General features: G+C 36.1%; 1 protein-coding gene across 1 annotated transcript in view; it reads left to right on the forward strand.

The window, feature by feature from the left end:
• The window catches only part of scarf2 (scavenger receptor class F, member 2), a 74366-nt gene that overhangs the window by 3375 nt on the left and 52585 nt on the right, over nucleotides 1–18406 (forward strand). Inside the window, exons 2-4 of the mRNA XM_073951983.1 lie at nucleotides 15694–15752; nucleotides 15839–15940; nucleotides 17390–17909. Coding sequence (XP_073808084.1) covers nucleotides 15694–15752; nucleotides 15839–15940; nucleotides 17390–17909 — 681 coding nt within the window. The remainder of the gene's footprint in view (nucleotides 1–15693; nucleotides 15753–15838; nucleotides 15941–17389; nucleotides 17910–18406) is intronic.

Below are 18406 nucleotides of genomic sequence, written 5' to 3' on the forward strand. Positions count from 1 at the left end.
TGGGCTGAGTGTGAACTCTTGTAAAAGTCTTTTTTACATAGATGACATGTTAAAACCAATTCCGACATAGGTATTCAAAAAAAGCATCAAGGCACTTTTCAACTACATGGTATTAGGCATGGGCCGGTCAAAGATTCTGACGGTATTGACTTTATTCTAAAATGCGGAAGTGAGCCTGTTTTCGCGATTGTCTTAGAACTTCCGATTCAGTCGCCTATGGGAGAAATGACTAGGAATAATAAATGTCAGAAAACGGTCAAACTACTTGCTCTACAAACAAATGTTTGCATGACTATACAGACCAAGTAGAATAATATATTAAGAAAATATCGAATTGCAACATCAAACAGCGTAATGAGCAGTTTTTAACATCAAAAAATGAATGGAAGTGAATGAGACCGGAAGTCTCAAGCCAAAAAGATTCAAATGGCAGCGCCCACCCGTCGGTGGAGAATAAGGTGAATAGGATAACCTTGGATAAAAATATCACGGTTTCACGGGGTCACAGTATTATGCTCACTCCTCTAAAATATATTCTTTTTAAATGTCTAAGTAAAAAACAAAAACTTTTTCCCTCTTTGAAAACAATATACTCTATATTTTTTAAAAACATTTATAATATTTTGGAGCAGTAAACATGTCAGGCTAAATAATTCAAATGAATCATTGACTTCTGCTGTCTTCATTAGTATTAAAAACACAGATTTCTCTACAATTTAAAACAAATATATATATATATATATATATATATATATATATATATATATATATATATATATATATATATATATGGAGATACAGTTGGGCGGCATTAAAACCTTAAATTTCAAAACCATGGTATACCTTGAAAACAGTGATCACCTCATGCCTACATGGTATACAGCATGGTTGCTGTTGAATTCAATTCTGTACGGCTTACATTTGGGGACTTTTACACGGCATTACATACCTAGTATCTGGTACTTTTTAAAATTCCACCTCGGTTAAAGTTTCAAGCAAGACATATGTTGTCAAAACGTGCTGATCACTGATTGGTCAGAGAGAATAGTCACAATCAGCTTCATTGGATTTGCATCACGAGATGCCAAACATACGTTATTTAAATATCCAGCAGCAGCCACTCAAAAACACCATTCTATCAGTAGCATCCATTGTCTTTGTGTTAGGGATGCAGTGAACAATGTCATCTCAGCATCGATATCATGTGTGAATATGCATTAGTCACACTGCAGGATGTGCAATGTGGAGTCCGGATTATAGTTGACCATGTACAACCGTGCAGAACACATGAGAAATATGAAGTCATTACAGTTTAACCATAATAAAGGGACCATTTATCTGTTGCTTGTGTTTTTAAGGCATGTGTAAGCATGTTTAAAGCATTTGGGCACAAGGAATTATTAAGTTTGTAGCTTTAACATAGATGAATTGTATTTACACAATTACTAATTTCTATACCTGTATACTGTTAAGCCTGTTTTACACCGCAAGGGCAAGCAGCGCATGAGCAGAGCGTGTGTAGCGGGTGTTTTTTCGGCGTCCATGTTAACAGATTAGAGCTTTCATACTGCACGCAGAAGCAGCGCAAATTAAAGTGACAGTCCATTGGTAATGACCATAGACTAAAATATATGGACGTAGTATCCGTGACGTCACCCATAGGTTTCTAAAGAGCGCAAAAGAAGCCACAAGTAGGTGCGGCCAACCGTCGCCATTTTGTTTGCGCGTCATCACACCCACGGCAGGATACCAAACAAGGGCAAAGAGCCGGAGAGTGAGCGGAGCTACAGACACCTGCAGGCATTTAGCTTGGACCTGGCTCAGACACACTTTACTTTGGGAGAACGCTTAATACTTTATCACCTGTGACTCGTTTGTATTCTGACCACTTGTGATTGGTTGTACACTATATCAATAAAGTGTTTAGACTTTTAAAAACACTGCTGTAATTCATTGAGCCACTAAACATTGTTCTTATGACGTTTTTCAACAGGAGGAAAACGTTAATTACTTCCAAACAATTCAGATATAGTCTGTGTTAGTTACTGTAAGACTATTGATGAAATCCACCATAACACTGTATGACAACGCTTCAGATGACTGTTCTAGAGCCTACAGCTAATCAATCTGTCAGATTCTGGAGAGCATTACAGCTCTTAATATAAATATAAACGATAAATGATCTTAAATAAAACAAATACATGTATAGAGATGGTATATAAGTATATAACTTTAATCACATGGGAAACGGAGGCCACGTGAATGGTTTGTGAGCACAATTAAGTGCACTCAGCATGCCATGCCATCTAATAATTGTAGGAAACAAGTCCAAAAGGCATTTGACTGTGTAAAGCCACATAAAACAACACAGAAATACGATAAATATGCCGAGTTCAGTGGCTAATCTGCCGGAGTCAGCTGTGGTGACGTCACGGCGACCAACAAGACTTAGCCGTCACTCAAGGGGCTACTCCCTTAATTATCCAAACTTAATATAACTTAATATAAAGGAAACGGATGAGTTATAAAAAAATTCACCCCCCTCACAGTTGTCATGAAGGGTAATATTAGCTGTATTAACCAAAATCTTTTTTTTTGTACCAGGCTGTAAACACCTTTTTTTCTGCTGTAAAGTTGGCCATTCTAACAGTGGGCTCAATTAAAATTTGCTCTGTTTTGGAGCCAGGAGCGGCCAGGACTAGCCGAATTTCGGATGAATTGCAGTTTTAGTTACTTCCGTATTGGCTTCCTGAGGGAGAGCGGGAGGTTGCCGCTTGGTAATGACCAAAAACACATTGAATGACAGTTAAATGTAGCAATTTTACCCAATAAATTCATTATTAATATCCACTGACCCATATATATTCAATCAAATTAACTTAAACCATTAAAAACTCCAAAAAAAAAAAAAAAAAAAAAAAAACATATGTTGTCCCGTACTACAAAACCAAATGTAAAACAATTTTAGCATCAGTTTTGCTTAAGTTGCACACTTGATCATGTATGAATATCATCATAACTATATTGTATAAATATTCTTATAACTATAAGCGTACATCATCCTGACAATCAAAAACAAAACAACATGATATTTCAGGTGATGGTCCTCTGAGTGCACCTGAAAAGACATGAATGACACTCCTCAAAGCGTGAGAAGCAGACAGTTCTTTATGTTATATATAATTTGTAAAATAAAGATTAAGGAAAGATTAAAGAAAATTAAGGAAAGATTAAGGAAACAGCATAGGAGGAAGTTGCCGTGGGCCTTCATGCAGATGAAAAGTAAAAAAAAAAAAAAGTGTATTTATAGATAGATAGGCAACTAAATAGAATAGACAGAGATAAATTGAACGTGCAGCAGCTGCCGATGAGCTCTCCATACGCGATGCGCTGCTCACGCACTGCTTGCACTTGCGATGTGAAACAAGCGTTAGGCTCCTTCATTTGTATATTTGCTCTACTTTATCCCTGCTTCTAATTTCTTTATTATATTTATGAAGATTAAAATATTTTAAATGACAATTGAAGCTATCTTTTGAAATATAGCAATAAAAACAGCAGAAAATCTAAATACCTCAATGTAGTTATTTTTTTCCACTATCATGCAGACCTACTTTGTGTTGTTGGTTGGTTTGTGTAGCACGGTTGTGTTTACGATAATGTCAAGCAGTAGATATGGCACAACTATAGCAATGTAGTGATCCAAATCTACTTGAATCTGACTCCATGAGTTCGATGACATTTACAACCAAACCCAGGTGGACATGAACATTGACGTGTACAACTTGCAACTGAGCAGGAAAAATCCTGGTATCCTGACTGATTTGATTTCTTCATTACTTTAATTTCATTCATCATTAATTTTCCTCCGGCTTAGTCCCTTTGTTCATCAGGGATCGCCACAGTGGTATGAACCACCAACTCATCCAGGATATGTTTTACGCAGTGCATGCCCTTCCATGCTGCAACCCAGTGCTTGGAAATATCCATACACACACACTCACTCACACTCATACACTACTGCCACTTTAGTTTATTCATTTCATCTATACTGCACGTCTTTGGACTGTGGGGGAAACCAGAGCACCCGGAGGAAACCCACACGAAAATGGAGAGGCACGCAAACTGCCAACTGACCCAGCCAAAGCTCGAAACAGCTACCTTCTTGCAGTGAGGCGATCATGCTACAGGCGATCATCAAAACAGACATTACAGCTCAATAAAAATAAAATAATTAGCCCAAAAAAATAGCAGTTCTGTAAAGAGTCTGGGAAAAATGAAGGATCCAAATGCAGCTTTATTTGAGAAATATCTGGCAGGCAAAGGTCAAAACAGGGAGCATGTAGGTAACCCAAAGCGTAGTTAAAGTCACAGGCAAATGGTCGGTACAGGCAGCAAAACAACGTAAACAATGAAACAGACAAAGCACAAGACAGACTAGACAAGGCAGGGAAATTTCTTAGAATTGCTCAATTACAGCTAACAAGACTCAGCAAAGTCTGTGTGTGCAGTTTATGGTCCATATGATTATTCCATCATGAGCTTCCAGATGTGTGTGTGTAATCAGGAACTGGTGTGTCTGAGGTGCATGATGGGAGCTGTAGTTAAATGATGGAAGTTGCATTAAATTGACATATGTGTAGTTCTTCAGCAATCTGCACATGCTTGATCGCTGATGATCGTGACAGTTTAACTAGTGTTTTTTTTAGCCATTTTTCAGATGGATCTTATATACATGATACTATATTATGTACATTATACTTATATTTTTCAGATGGACATATATACAGTTGAAATCAGAATTATTAACAACACCCCTGAATTATTATCCCCTCTGTTTAACGGAGAGCAGATTTTTTGTTCAACACATTTCTAAACATAATAGTTTTAATAACTGATTTATTTCATTTTTGCCATTATGACAGTAAATAATATTTTACTAGATATTTTTCAAGACATTTCTATACAGCTTAAAGAGACATTTAAAGGGTTAACTAGGTTAATTAGGTTAACTAGGCAGGTTAGTGTAATTAAGCAAGTTATTATATATTGATGGTTTGTCCTGTAGACTAAATTATATATATATAAAAAAAAAAAAATATATATATATATATATATATATATATATATATATATATATATATATATATATATATATATATATATATATATTTATGTATATAAGAAAAATATAAATAAAAATTAAAATATATAGCTTAAAGGTGCTAATATTTTGACCGTAAAATGGTGTTTAAAATATTAAAAAACTGCTTTTATCCTAGCTGAAATAAAACAAATAAGACTTTCTCTACAAGAAAAATTTTTATCAGACATACTGTAAAAATGTCCTTGCTCTGTTAAACATCATTTAGCAAATGTTTAAAAAAGAAAAAAAAAATCAAAGGGTGGCTAAAAATAATAATAAAATGCTTTAAAGTGCTAGAAGCACCAACTGCATATCAATCTGTGATGTTCACAGTAACCCTAGAACTTTTCAGGTCTTATCAGGTCGGTTTGGGGAAAAAAGTGCATTTATGAAAATAAATAAATAAATAAATAAAAGGGAAGGTCTGTGGTTAATAAATTACATCCGATTTCTCATAACAAGATTATAATTTTAGCTCAAAATATTACATGAAAAACACATGTGTAAAATTACATATGAAACATAGATGGAACGCATTTGTTGCATTATTTTATTCTAAATTTCATGCATTTTACATTACATTTTACGTGTTCTTCTAAAAGTGTAATAAAATGGCATAGCAAACTTGCAGATGCCACAACTGAACATTCCAGTGGGCACCTTTATGTAAAAACGACTTAAAAATAAATGCATTAAAAATGCACATTGATTTAATGTCAATTGACTACCTTGATGTCAACGACATCATATTGACATCGAACAATGGTGTCAAAAAATGTCAATAACTGATTACAGTACAGTCCTGTAATTTATTATTGATGCTTTTTTTTTTTTTTACACCAATGTTAGATGTCAGTTTGACATTTTGACATCAAGGTAGTTTACATGTATTGTAGGGATATAAAATCCAGTGTAAATATGTCATTTGGAATTTCAGCTTTTAGAGGAACAACACTTATAATAAATTTTGTGTTGTTACTTTGGTGGTCAAAAGGACATCAATGTGTGGATGTCAAATAGATGTCAAGGTTTTGTTTAGCATTTTTGATGTGTTTAAGTGGGTTTGAGTGTGGACAAGATGCCAGATGGGATGTTCAATGTTCTAATAATCCCACAAAGATTTCTTCACATTAAACCAGAACAGCTGAATTTAGATATACGCATCAGCAAATCATGTATGGTTCAACTTCCAGGCCATTTTAGGGGAATTCTACACAGTGCTAAGCACTCGATAGTTTACCCGATTGTTTAAAAGTTTGTTTACTTAGCGATTACTGGCTCCAGATGTTTATCGCTGTAATTCAGATCAAAATGGAAACCACCAGATACAATCTCATGTGCATTTTCACAAACAGAGATTCTCAGCAACCACAGACGTTGACAGGAAGTCAGCGTGCGTTTTACTAAAGTGCTCAGAATTTCCACACAGGTCTTTATTGTTGCTGAATCAAGTTTGGCCCCCCAGCTGTTGACTGATGCTCAATTTCCATTTGTTTAAGCGGGCTGAGCTTCTCAGTCTCGCCGCGGCGCGCAAGCTCGCTTTGACAAAGAGCAGAGAAGTCAGGGCTGCGGTGTAGATCACGTCTGGGTAAGACACGCACACATAGGCTAAACAAACTGTGACTGAAGCCAGAAAGCGGCCCCCACGCTTCAGAGGAAGCCAAAGTGTGGACAAGGCCTCTCAGAGGTCACATGTGCTGGAATATGAGGGGCGGCATGTGTCTTATATCCAACGAGCACTTAGAGAGTATTCGATTTTAAGGGGAAGCCACTTGACGGAAAGATAGCAGGGGTAATTTGAAAGGTTTAAAGAAACGTGGGAAAATAATTTTGTTTTTTTTATGCATGCAAGTCACATTTTTGAGTATTGAAATGCTTGAGTTTTAGGATTGGTAAGATTCTTTTCAATGTTAAATGGGACCTATTATGCCCCTTCTTACAAGATGCAAACTACGTTTCAGCTCAAAACCCCACAAATAATGTTTCATACAGTGCATAGTGCATCCAGAAATTCTGCACACAATAATCTATAATGACAATGTGAAAAAAGATTTCTTGAAATTGTTGCAAATTTATTAAAAATAAAAAACCTGAAAAAACACGTGTACATAAGTATTCATAGCCTTTACCGCAAAGCTCTAAACTGAGCTCAGGTACATTCTGTTTCCATCATTCTTGAGATGTTTCATCAGCTTAATTGGAGTTCACCTGTGGTAAATTCAGTTAATTGGACATGATTTGAAAAGGCATACACCTGTCTATATAAGGTCCCAGGGTTGACAGTGCATGTCAAAGCACAAACAAAGCGTGAAGACAAAGGAATTGTCCGTAGACCTCCGGAGACAGGATCGTCTCAAGGCACAAGGCTGGGGAAGGTTACAGAAAAATTTCTACTGCTCTGAAAGTTTCAATGAGCACAGTGGCCTCCATCATCCTTATGAGGAAGATGTTTGGAACCACCAGGACTCTTCCTAGAGCTGGCCGGCCATCTAAGCTGAGTGATCAGGGGGTGAAGGGCCTTAGTCAGGGAGGTGATCAATAACCCGATGGTCAGGGCCGGCCCGTAGCATAGGCAGCATAGGCAAATGCTAAGGGCGCTGTACATCCAGGGGGGCGCCAGAACTAAGCACGGTTAAGTTGGTTTTGTTCTTGATATTCCTGACACATTCAGTGATATACGGCAATAACTCAAAAACCTCTTTCCCTAAAATGATCTAAAGTGTGTTTCCTACAAAAAGACAAAGCTGGTTATGTTTCAGAGCTGTCTTTTTCTTTTTCTTTTCGCTCGACATTATAACCACTGCTCTGTTTAGCCGGGAGAGCTCGCGTGGAGTGGAGCTCTCAGTAAGGGACCGTCGGATAAGTGCTTATTTTTTATTTATTTATTTTTTTGTTTTTTTGCTCTGTCCTGCGTGTTTTATTTTAAACACAACTAATTTCCTCTTAAATGAACACAAACAGTTACTAAAGTAGTCGAATGCTTCATTCATTCATTCATTCATTTACATAGATCTGTGCATTCTTACATTAACATCTCTGTTATCAAACAAAACACAATGAGAGATTCATTTGCTGCTCTTCACTAAATAACTATAGTAACTTTAATCAATATGCAAATACAATTAAAAGTTAAATAGATTTTATAGCTTGATTTAATTTCTGTATAAGCCATTGTTTTTAATAGGTTAAACCTTTTATTTTATTGTCAATATTTTCTAATGTTTGCTATGTATTCTATCATTTGAAGCTATTTGTTGTCCCATATTTTTTATATCCCAACGTTGACAGATATGGCATAACATTGCTAATCATTAAATAGCTATAGTGCTATCTGTTAGTTTTAACGTCAGCTAATGTTATGGAAGTGCATAGATGTTATGGAACATAGTAATAGTAATATAACTACCTCCATCATTACTTCCCCAAGCAAATGTGTAAATATTAGATATATTCAGCAATAACGTTAATTGCATTGGCATATTAATCTGACATTTTCCCAGCTTGTAGTAGTCGATCAAAAAGCTATTTAGTTTCTTATGACTATACACTAGCAGTGGAATTTACTGCGATGTGACGGGGCACCACCTGAAATCTTGCCTAGGGCGCCAAATTGGTTAGGGCCGGGCCTGCCGATGGTCACTCTGTCTGAGCTCCAGCGTTCTTCTATGGAGAGAGGAGAACCTTACAGAAAGACAACCATCTGTGCAGCAATCCACCAATTAGGCCTGTATGGTAGAGTGGCCAGAGAGAAGACACTCCCCGCCTGGAATTTGCCAAAAGGCATCTGATGGACTCTCAGACCATAAGAAACTAAATTCTCTGGTCTGATGAGACTAAAATTTAACTCTTTGGAGTGAATGCCAGGTGTTACGCTCAACACCAGACTAATACCATCCCTACAGTGAAGCATGGTGGTGGCAGGAACATGCTGTGGGGATGTTTTTCAGCAGCAGGAACTGGAAGACTAGTCAGGATAGAGGGAAAGATGAATGCAGCAATGTACAGAGACATCCTGAATGAAAACCTGCTTCAGAGTGCTCTTGACCTCAGACTGGGGCAACTGTTCATCTTCCAGCAGGACAATGATCCAAAGCACACCGCCAAGATGTCAATAGAGTGGCTTCACAACAACTCGGTGAATGTCCTTGAGTGGCCCTGCCAGAGCCCAGACCTAAATCCTAAATCTTTTGAGATATCTGAAAATGGCTGTACACTGTTGCTTCCCATCTAACCTGATAGAGCTTGAGAGGTACTGCAAAGAGGAATGGGTAAAAATTCCCAAAGACAGGTGTGCCAAGCTTGTGGCGTCATATTCAAAAAGACTTGAGGCTGTAATTGCTGCCAAAGGTGCATCAACAAAGTATTGAGCAAAGGCTGTGAATTCTGTACATGTGATTTATCAGGTTTTTATCTTTAATAAATTTGCAACAATTTCAATAAATATTTTTTCACATTGTCATTGTCGGGTATTGTGTGTAGAATGTTGAGGAAATAAACGAATTTGAAGATAAATAAATGAAGAAGGTCGCTGCTCAGAGTCTTGGCTGAGTCAGTTGGCGTTTCTGTGTGGAGTTTGCATGTTCTCCCCGTGCTTAACTGCTATGTACACTGTACATGGGGATTGTGATGTGGTGCCACATGGGAGACATGGGTTCAAATCAGGCCATATATGTGCCCCAAACCTTCTCCTCTCTCTTACTCCCATCATTTTCGGTCAAAAGAAAGGCATGTAAGAATAAACTGTTGCAGCAGGCCTGTTGTTAGATGCTTTGAATAAAACATCCACCGCAGACACATGCATAAATCCAGCGGGATCATATGTGATGGATTAAGAGTAATTCACCCCCCAAAAAATGTAAGTTCTGTCATCATTTACTCACCCGTATGTCACTCCAAACCCATGTGTCTTGCTCTCTTCTGTGAAAGAAGATGTTATATATGACTCATCAGCTCTATTTCAATTATTCCCAAGCCAAGAGGAAAAAAACAAATGCAAGACGTTTATCACTGGAAATTTATATTCAAAACTGGAGAATGAAGTACTGTGAATGAAACAGGGACATAAAATGAATGGCATCCTTTTAGCAAATATAGACATACTGGATATTGGAATGACAAGGTTATATTAGGCCTCAAAAGCAGAACATAAATCATTCATTTGCTTCACAGGTCAAATTTTAAATATAAACAACAAAACAAACTGGCAAAATGTTGAACACTTTCAAAAAATAGTTACATTTTGAAGTCATTTCAACAAAGTGAAAACCTGTTAACAATTTTTTTGCGCTTAAATTGCACTTTATTTAAATATTAGCATTTAAATGGGTTTCATTTGAGAGAATTTTGTCCTGAAGGTTCTGAAAACACAGAAAAAGTAAAGGAATTACATTTTATAGGTAATTGAATTAGTTACTTACAACATTCTTGCATTAGATACTGTATAAAATTCAATCATTTAATATAAATCAATCTCGAGAAGCAGATTAATGTTGGCAAATAATTATATTTTTCAATTATAAAACATTAATTGTTTATCAAGGCAACTGCATATGCTTCAGGGAAAAATGATTGTGAAAGTAGTTCATGACAATACAAGGGATAAATCCAGAGATTGTAATGTTTTTATTCAGAAATTTTGCATATCAACTCAAATGTTTAACTTAAAAGATTATTTGTTTGACAACTGCAGGTTTAAGATCATATGCTTTATCGGTTAAAATTTTTTGAATGTATGCCATATGATATTTATGAAATATGGTGTCAATTTGAAACCTTTTGTGTTTTGATACAGAATTATTAGCTCCCCTAAATTATTAGCCCCCTGTTTATTTTTTCCCCAATTTCTGTTTAACAGAGAGAAGATTTTTTTCAACGCATTTCTAAAAATAATAGTTTTAATAACTCATTCTAACTCAACAACTCATTTCTAATAATTGACTTATTTGATCTTTGCCATAATGACTACTTTATATTTTACTAGATATTTTTCAAGACACTTCTTTACAGCTAAAGTGACATTTAAAGGCTTAACTGGGGAAATTAGGTTAACTGGGCAGATTAGGGTAATTAGGCAAGTCATTGTATAATGATGGTTTGTTCTGTAGACAATCAAAACATTTATAGCTTAAAGGGGCTAATAATTTTAACCTTAAAATGTTTTTTTTTTTTTTTTTTTTTTTTTATTAAATACTGCTTTTATTCTAGCCAAAATAAAACAAATAAGACTTTCTCCAGTAGAAAAATATTATTAGACTTACTGTGAGTTCCTTGCTCTGTTAAACATAATTTGGGAAATATTTAAAAAAGAAAAACAATTCAAAGGGTGCTAATAATTCTGATTTCAACTGTATATTGTAGTGGTGTTTGTTCGTGTAAACAAAAATTGTACCTATAGTGTAAAAAAGATTTATAAAAGAAAATGAGAGTGATATACAGCAGTGGTCCCCAACCTTTTTATCACCGCAGACCAATCACTGCTTGACAATTTGACCACAGCCCGGGGGTGGGTGTACATAGATTGCAAGGCGGCCATCAACAATATTCTCAGAGCATAGCAATCTGGTAAAACATTTCTGCAACTCTGATACTAGTTTCATTTATGGAGAAAATTAAAAAGCACTACAGTGTTTGGGTGTTCTGTGCTGGATATTATTGCCTGGACAGTGTGTGCGTATGGATGGATTTGCTCTTCAGTGTTTGGACTAAAACGATACAAAGAAATGTCCACTGTGCTGAGCGAGAGCGCTTCTTACTGAACAGCACATATCGATGACGTAAGTGTGCTCAGGCTCGAATGCAATGTAAGTGCGAGCCGTCGGGGGAGACAGGAGGGGGGACAAGTGTGCTTCAGCCTGGTTCAAGCCAACTGTACATAGTGTGAGTACAACCTAAAACATATGCTGGAATAGTTGGTGGTTCATTCCGCTGTGGCGACCTCTGATAGGAAACTAAGCAAAATTAATAAATTGGATAGTATGTGAATTGGGACGCAGAATCAGTGTTTGAAACAGTTGGTTGAGCAATTTAAGGCCTAAATCCCTTCTTTCTGAGAGTCTACTCTTCTCTGATTGGTCATATGGCCCCATCTGTTGTGATTGGTCAACTGCTTACACTTTGGGAAAAACAACTATTACTGAATTTCAGATTTGCAGCATTTGAAGCAGCCAGTGGTGATCACACACTGGAATTATGCAAATTTGTCTACATTGTCTACATAGGTTTATGCATATTACAGATGTCTAATATATTGACTTTATTTTAAAAGACTCCATTTTCTTTGATCTTTAAAACCGTGCAGACATTTTACTTTCACAAAGAGCCTCATTACACCCTACATGAAAGGGATTATTTTCATGTATTTACTCTGCAGTCCAGACTGTTTATTAGGCTGCCTAATGCAGGACATTTGCATCTCTAATCAAATCATGCTGTGGCCTTATTTTGAATCCAGCCACTCGTTGTTTCTTCACGTCCGACGACGCAATGAAGTTATCGCTTGGAACGGCATGTCTGGTTGGCATGACTGCTGTCACTGAGAGGGTGGAGGTTGGAATGAATGCTTGTGTTTGTGCGAGTGGATTTGAGTCAGTGTATGTTCACTATCTAAAACATCTGCGCTTGTGAAGTTCAGGAGGAGCTCCAGATGGCATACAGACATTTGCCATATTCCTCAAGAGCCACATGCGCTCAAATCTATCAAGGACAGTTGAAACTTTGGTCAATGCATTTGTCATCAAACATGAAGTAAAAATCTGGATATACATAGAGATTAGGGGTGGGAGGGTTCAAAATTGTCGGTTCGGTTTGCATTACAGTTAATTCGGTTTACATTGTAAAAGAAAAGCCCTTATTGTAACATTTAAATACCATTTAGAATTGAGCAATTCCATGCAAATGTCAACTTTGTCATGAAAATAAAAAACTAATTTTCAACAAAATAGCAAAATGTTTTCTACATCTTTTTGTGTAAGCAAGTATTTGCCAGACCTTAAAAAATATTCAAAAATATCTGTCAATGTTTTCAAACAATTATATTTGATCATGCTTTCTCTGTGAATTATGTTCTGAATTTTAACTGCAAATGTCACATGCATATTGCTGGAATTGCTCAGACACTGTGCTTGTTTTCATGTCAATTCAGAGAGTGTAAAAACCTGGGGAAAAGCAGTCATTATGAAGCAAAACACTCAGGATCCACACTACATTATTAATATGCATGCCCCAGAGTACGTGTGATTGGCCATTACATTTCCTAGTGAGATTACAACACTGATCATTACCCTTAGCTTTAAGTTTATTGAGGCTTGTATTAAACATACCATACAGTTGTAGTCAGAATTATTAGCCCCTCCTTTTTTAAATATTTCCCAAACAGAAACAGAACAAAGAAATTTTCATAGTATGTCTGATAATATTTTTTCTTCTGGAGAAAGTCTTATTTGTTTTATTTTGGTTGGAATAAAAGCAGCTCTTAATTAAAAAAAAAATTATTAGCCCCTTTAAGGCAATTTTTTTTTCGATAGTCTACAAAACAAACCATCGTTATACAATAGCTTGTCTAATTGCCCTAACCTGCCTAGTTACCCTAATTAACATAGTTAAGCCTTTAAATGCCACTTTAAGCTGTATAGAAGTGTCTTGATAAATATCTAGTCCAATATTATTTACTGTCATCATGGCAAAGATAAAAGAAATCAGTTTTTAGACATGAGTTATTTAAACTATTATGTTTAGAAATGTGTTGAAGAAATCTCTCTGTTAAACAGAAAATGGGGGGGGGGGGGGGGAAATAAACGGGGGCTAATAATTCTGACCTCAACTGTAAGTTCAACTTTTACTTAAAAAGAACAGTTTTCTGAAGCAGGCGTCTTATCTATTTACAGCTTGTCAGAATGCAAAATGTGGGAGATCCAAATTATAAATATTTTCAGTGCCTCTTGAAGAGTTTTATTGCATCTTTGCTAGTTTATCGTGTATATGGTGAAATTTGTTGCACATGTTTGTAATGAGGCAACATACATGTAAAATGGAGATTTTTTCTATCAGCTCTTACTATCATTTTTCTGGAGTCAAATAATAAGAGTCAATAAAACGCATCAGTTTATGCAGAAATTAATTCCAAAGATAAATCAGATATTAATTCTGGCCTGTGATTTCATATATGATAAAACCATAGACAGTAAAATATATGGACATAGTATCCGTGACGTCACCCATAGGTTTCTGAACAACGCAAAAGCAGCTACAATTATGTTTCAGCGTCATCGCACCGACCACAGAATACCAAACAAGGGCAAAGAGGCGGAGCGTGAGTGGAGCTACAAATGCATGCTGGCATTTGTTTGGCGCTTAATACTTCATTACCTACGACTCGTTTGTGTCCCGACCACATGTTGTGTACTATATCAATAAAGTGTTTAGTCTTTAAAAACACTGTTGTAACACATTAAGCCACTAAGTATTGTTTTTATGATGTTTTTCTACAGGAGGAAAGCGTGAATTACTTCCAAACACTTAAAATCTAGTCTGTGTTTATAAATGCAAGACTATGTATGAAATCCAGCCATAACACTGAATGACAACGTTTCAGGCGATTGCTTTTTAGCCTACAGCTAATCAATCTGTCAGACTCTAGAGTGCTTTACAGATCTAGAGAATATGATAAATGATCTTAAATAAAACAAATACATTCATAGAGATGGTGTAAGTATATAACTTCACTCACCTGGGAAATGGAGGCAACTTGAACGGTTTATAAGCACAATTAAGTGCACTCAGCATGCTATAGTATCTGGTAATTGCAGGAAATAATTCCACAAGGTAACTGACTGTGTAAAGAAACATTAAACAAAACAAAAATACGATGTATGTGCCGAGTTCAGCGGCTAGTAAGGTGACGAGACAGCAAGCAATGAGACCTAGCTGTCACTCAACTGGCCACATCCTTAATTATGCAGACTTAATAAAATGTAATAAAAACGAAACAGAGTTTTAAAAAATTTCACCCCCCTTAGAGTTGTCATGAAGGGTAATATTAGCTACACCGAAGCCGTCTTTTGTACCAGGCTGCAAGCAGGTTTTTATCAGCTGTAAAAATGGCCAATTTATTATTGCAGTCAGAAATGATCTGGATTTCCTGCAGCCAGCCCCTAAAGGCGAGTCCATGAATTGCAGTTATAGTTACTTTCGTATTGGCTTCCCGAAGGAAGGCGGGAGGTTGCCGCTTGGATAGAACTTAAGTTTAATTATTTTGCTTGTGTATTTCAGAGTATAACACAATGTATATGAGCTCATTAATATTCATGACCATTCAAAATATGGTTTAAACTGACCTTTTTTTATTCTAGGAGTAATTCCTGTGGTTGTAAATGAGCATATAAAGGCAGTTCTGTAGAATATTTGCTCTTAACTAAGCCACATACCTACTATGTAGATATTGGATAATTTATGTAACAAGTTGAATTGATATACTCTATGGCACCTTTAAATAGTGAGCTTTTAAATAAAACTACAAATTTTCCATTATCTAAAAAAAATCCTTTCTGCAGGTCAGCAGGGTTTACATGTTGCAGTGGATGGGCACAGCAAGGCGATGAGTGTTTAACACGTAAGTGTCATTTTTCTCAATGTTGGGTCACTTGCTGAGTGTCACTTTACCTGATGTACATCTTGATTTTGTTCTTGTCCACTCAGCTCTCTGTGAAGGTAACTTCACGTGTAATGAAAACGAGGTTTGTGTCCGACCAAACGAATGTCGCTGCCGTCATGGATATTTTGGTGCAAGTTGTGACACAAGTGAGTTTATTTTTTTCATTTTTTTAATTTAATTTCTAAAGATGCACCGTGACTAAAATATTATTTTCATAAATCTATCCATTTATTAAATCTGTTTTGTTTAAATGCATCAAAATACATTGCCTATATTCACTGAGAAATTGATAAAAATCTTCATTTTCAAAATAAAGTGTATATACAGTTGAAGCCAGAATTATTAGCCCCCCTGTATTAAAAACGCCCCTGTTTATTTTTTTCCCCAATTTCTGTTTAATGGAGGGAAGATTGTTTCAGCACATTTCTAAGCATATTAGTTTTAAAAACCTATTTCTAATAACTGATTTATTTTATATCTGCCATGATGACAGTAAATAATATTTTACTTTATATTTTTCAAGACACTTCTATACAGCTTAAAGTGATATTTGAAGGCTTAACTAGGTTAATTAGGTAAACTAGGCAGGTTAGGGTAATTAGCCAAGTTATTGTATAACAATAGTTTGTTCTGTAGACTATCAAAAATAAATACAGCTTAGAGGGGCTATAGTTTTGTCCCAAAAATTACTTAAAAAAATTGAAAACAACTTTTATTCTTGCCGAAATAAAACAAATAAGACTTTCTTCAGAAGAAAAAATATTATCAGTATTATTAATATATATATATTATATTATTACATACTGTGAAAATTTCCTTGCTCTGTTTAACATCATTTGGGAAATATTTAAAAAAGGAAAAAAAAATCAAAAGGGGGCTAATAATTCTGACTTCATCTGTATATATGGTTACAGTACAGAATTATTATAATTATTTTTTTTCTCTTTTTCAAATATTTTCCAAATGATGTTTAACAGAGCAAAGAAATTTTCACAGTATGTCTTATAATTTTTTTTTCTCCTGGAGATAGTCTTATTCATTTTATTTAGACAAGAATAAAAGCAAGTTTAAAAATTTTTAAACACCATTTTAAAAATTATTAGCCCCTTTAGGCAATTTTTTTTCAATAGTCTACAGAACAAACCATCATTATACAATAACTTGCCTATTTACCCTAACCTGCCTAGTTAACCTAATTAACCTAGTTAAGCCTTTAAGCCTTTGATGCACTACATGGGCTAAAGTGACTCGTCCAAGTTTATTTTTTCTATATCATCGAAGGGTAAAATTTAAGTTGTATATTAGTGTCTTGAAAAATATCTAGTCTAATATTATTTACTGTCATCATGGCAAAGATAAAAGAAATCAGTTATTAGAAATGTGTTATTAAAACTATTATATTTAGAAATGTGTTGAAAAAAAAATCTTCTCTCCGTTAAATAGAAAACAGGGAAAAAATAAACAGGGGGGCTAATAATTCTGACCTCAACTGTATATAATAATCCATTCAGCTACCTAATTTCTCAGTAACTTGCCTCTTTTGCTTGGACAATATAATCTAAAACCTGTGCATGTTTTTTTTTTCTCTCCCCCAGAGTGTCCTCCTCAGTTCTGGGGTCCAGACTGTAAAGGCATGTGCACATGTCACCCTAACGGTAAATGTGACGATGTGACCGGGAAGTGCACATGCTACCCAAATCGCTGGGGCGAGAACTGCGAGCATCCCTGCACCTGCCAGAGAGGAAAGTGTGACCAGGAAACGGGCAAATGCACCTGCCATGTGGGTTTCTGGGGGCCGCAGTGCAACAACAACTGCTACTGCAGCATCAACTCAGTGTGTGACCAGAACACAGGCCGCTGCATCTGTAATCCCGGCTGGTTCGGGAGAAACTGCGGCGCTCAGTGTACGTGCAATAACTCACCCTGTGAGCAGTTCACAGGCCGCTGCCAGTGCCGAGAGAAGCTCTGGGGTCAGCGCTGCGAACGGCAGTGCCAGTGTGGGCATGGGAAGTGTAACCAGGCAGATGGATCATGCACTTGTAAACCCGGATACAGGGGGAAGCTGTGCCGTGAACCATGTCCAGCTGGACTGTATGGACAGAACTGCAGGAACAAGTGAGGAAACATTTTATACAAATATACAGATTTTCTTATGTTACAGCCTTATTCCAAAATGGATTACATTCATTTATTTCTTCAAAATTCTACTCACAATACCCCATTATAACAATGTGGAACAAAGTTTTTTTTTAATTGTTTCAAATGTATTAACAATAAAAAACCTGGAAAATCACATGTACATCAGTATTCACAGCCTTTACAGTGAAGCTCTAAATTGAGCTCAGGAACATTGTTTCTGCTGATCATTTTTGAGATGTTTCAGCAGCTTAATTGGAGTTCACCTGTGGTAAATATAGTTAATTTGACATGATTTGAAAAGGCTTACACCTGTCTATATAAGGTCCCAGGGTTGACAGTGCATGCCAAAGCACAAACCAAGCGTGAAGACAAAGGAATTGTCTGTAGACCTCCGGATACAGGATTGTCTCAAGGCACAAGGCTGGGGAAGGTTACAGAAAAATTTCTGCTGCTCTGAAAGTTCCAATAACCAC

This window comes from Danio rerio, chromosome 5, assembly GCF_049306965.1.
Source record: "Danio rerio strain Tuebingen ecotype United States chromosome 5, GRCz12tu, whole genome shotgun sequence".
In the NCBI taxonomy this organism is placed as follows: Eukaryota; Metazoa; Chordata; class Actinopteri; order Cypriniformes; family Danionidae; genus Danio; species Danio rerio.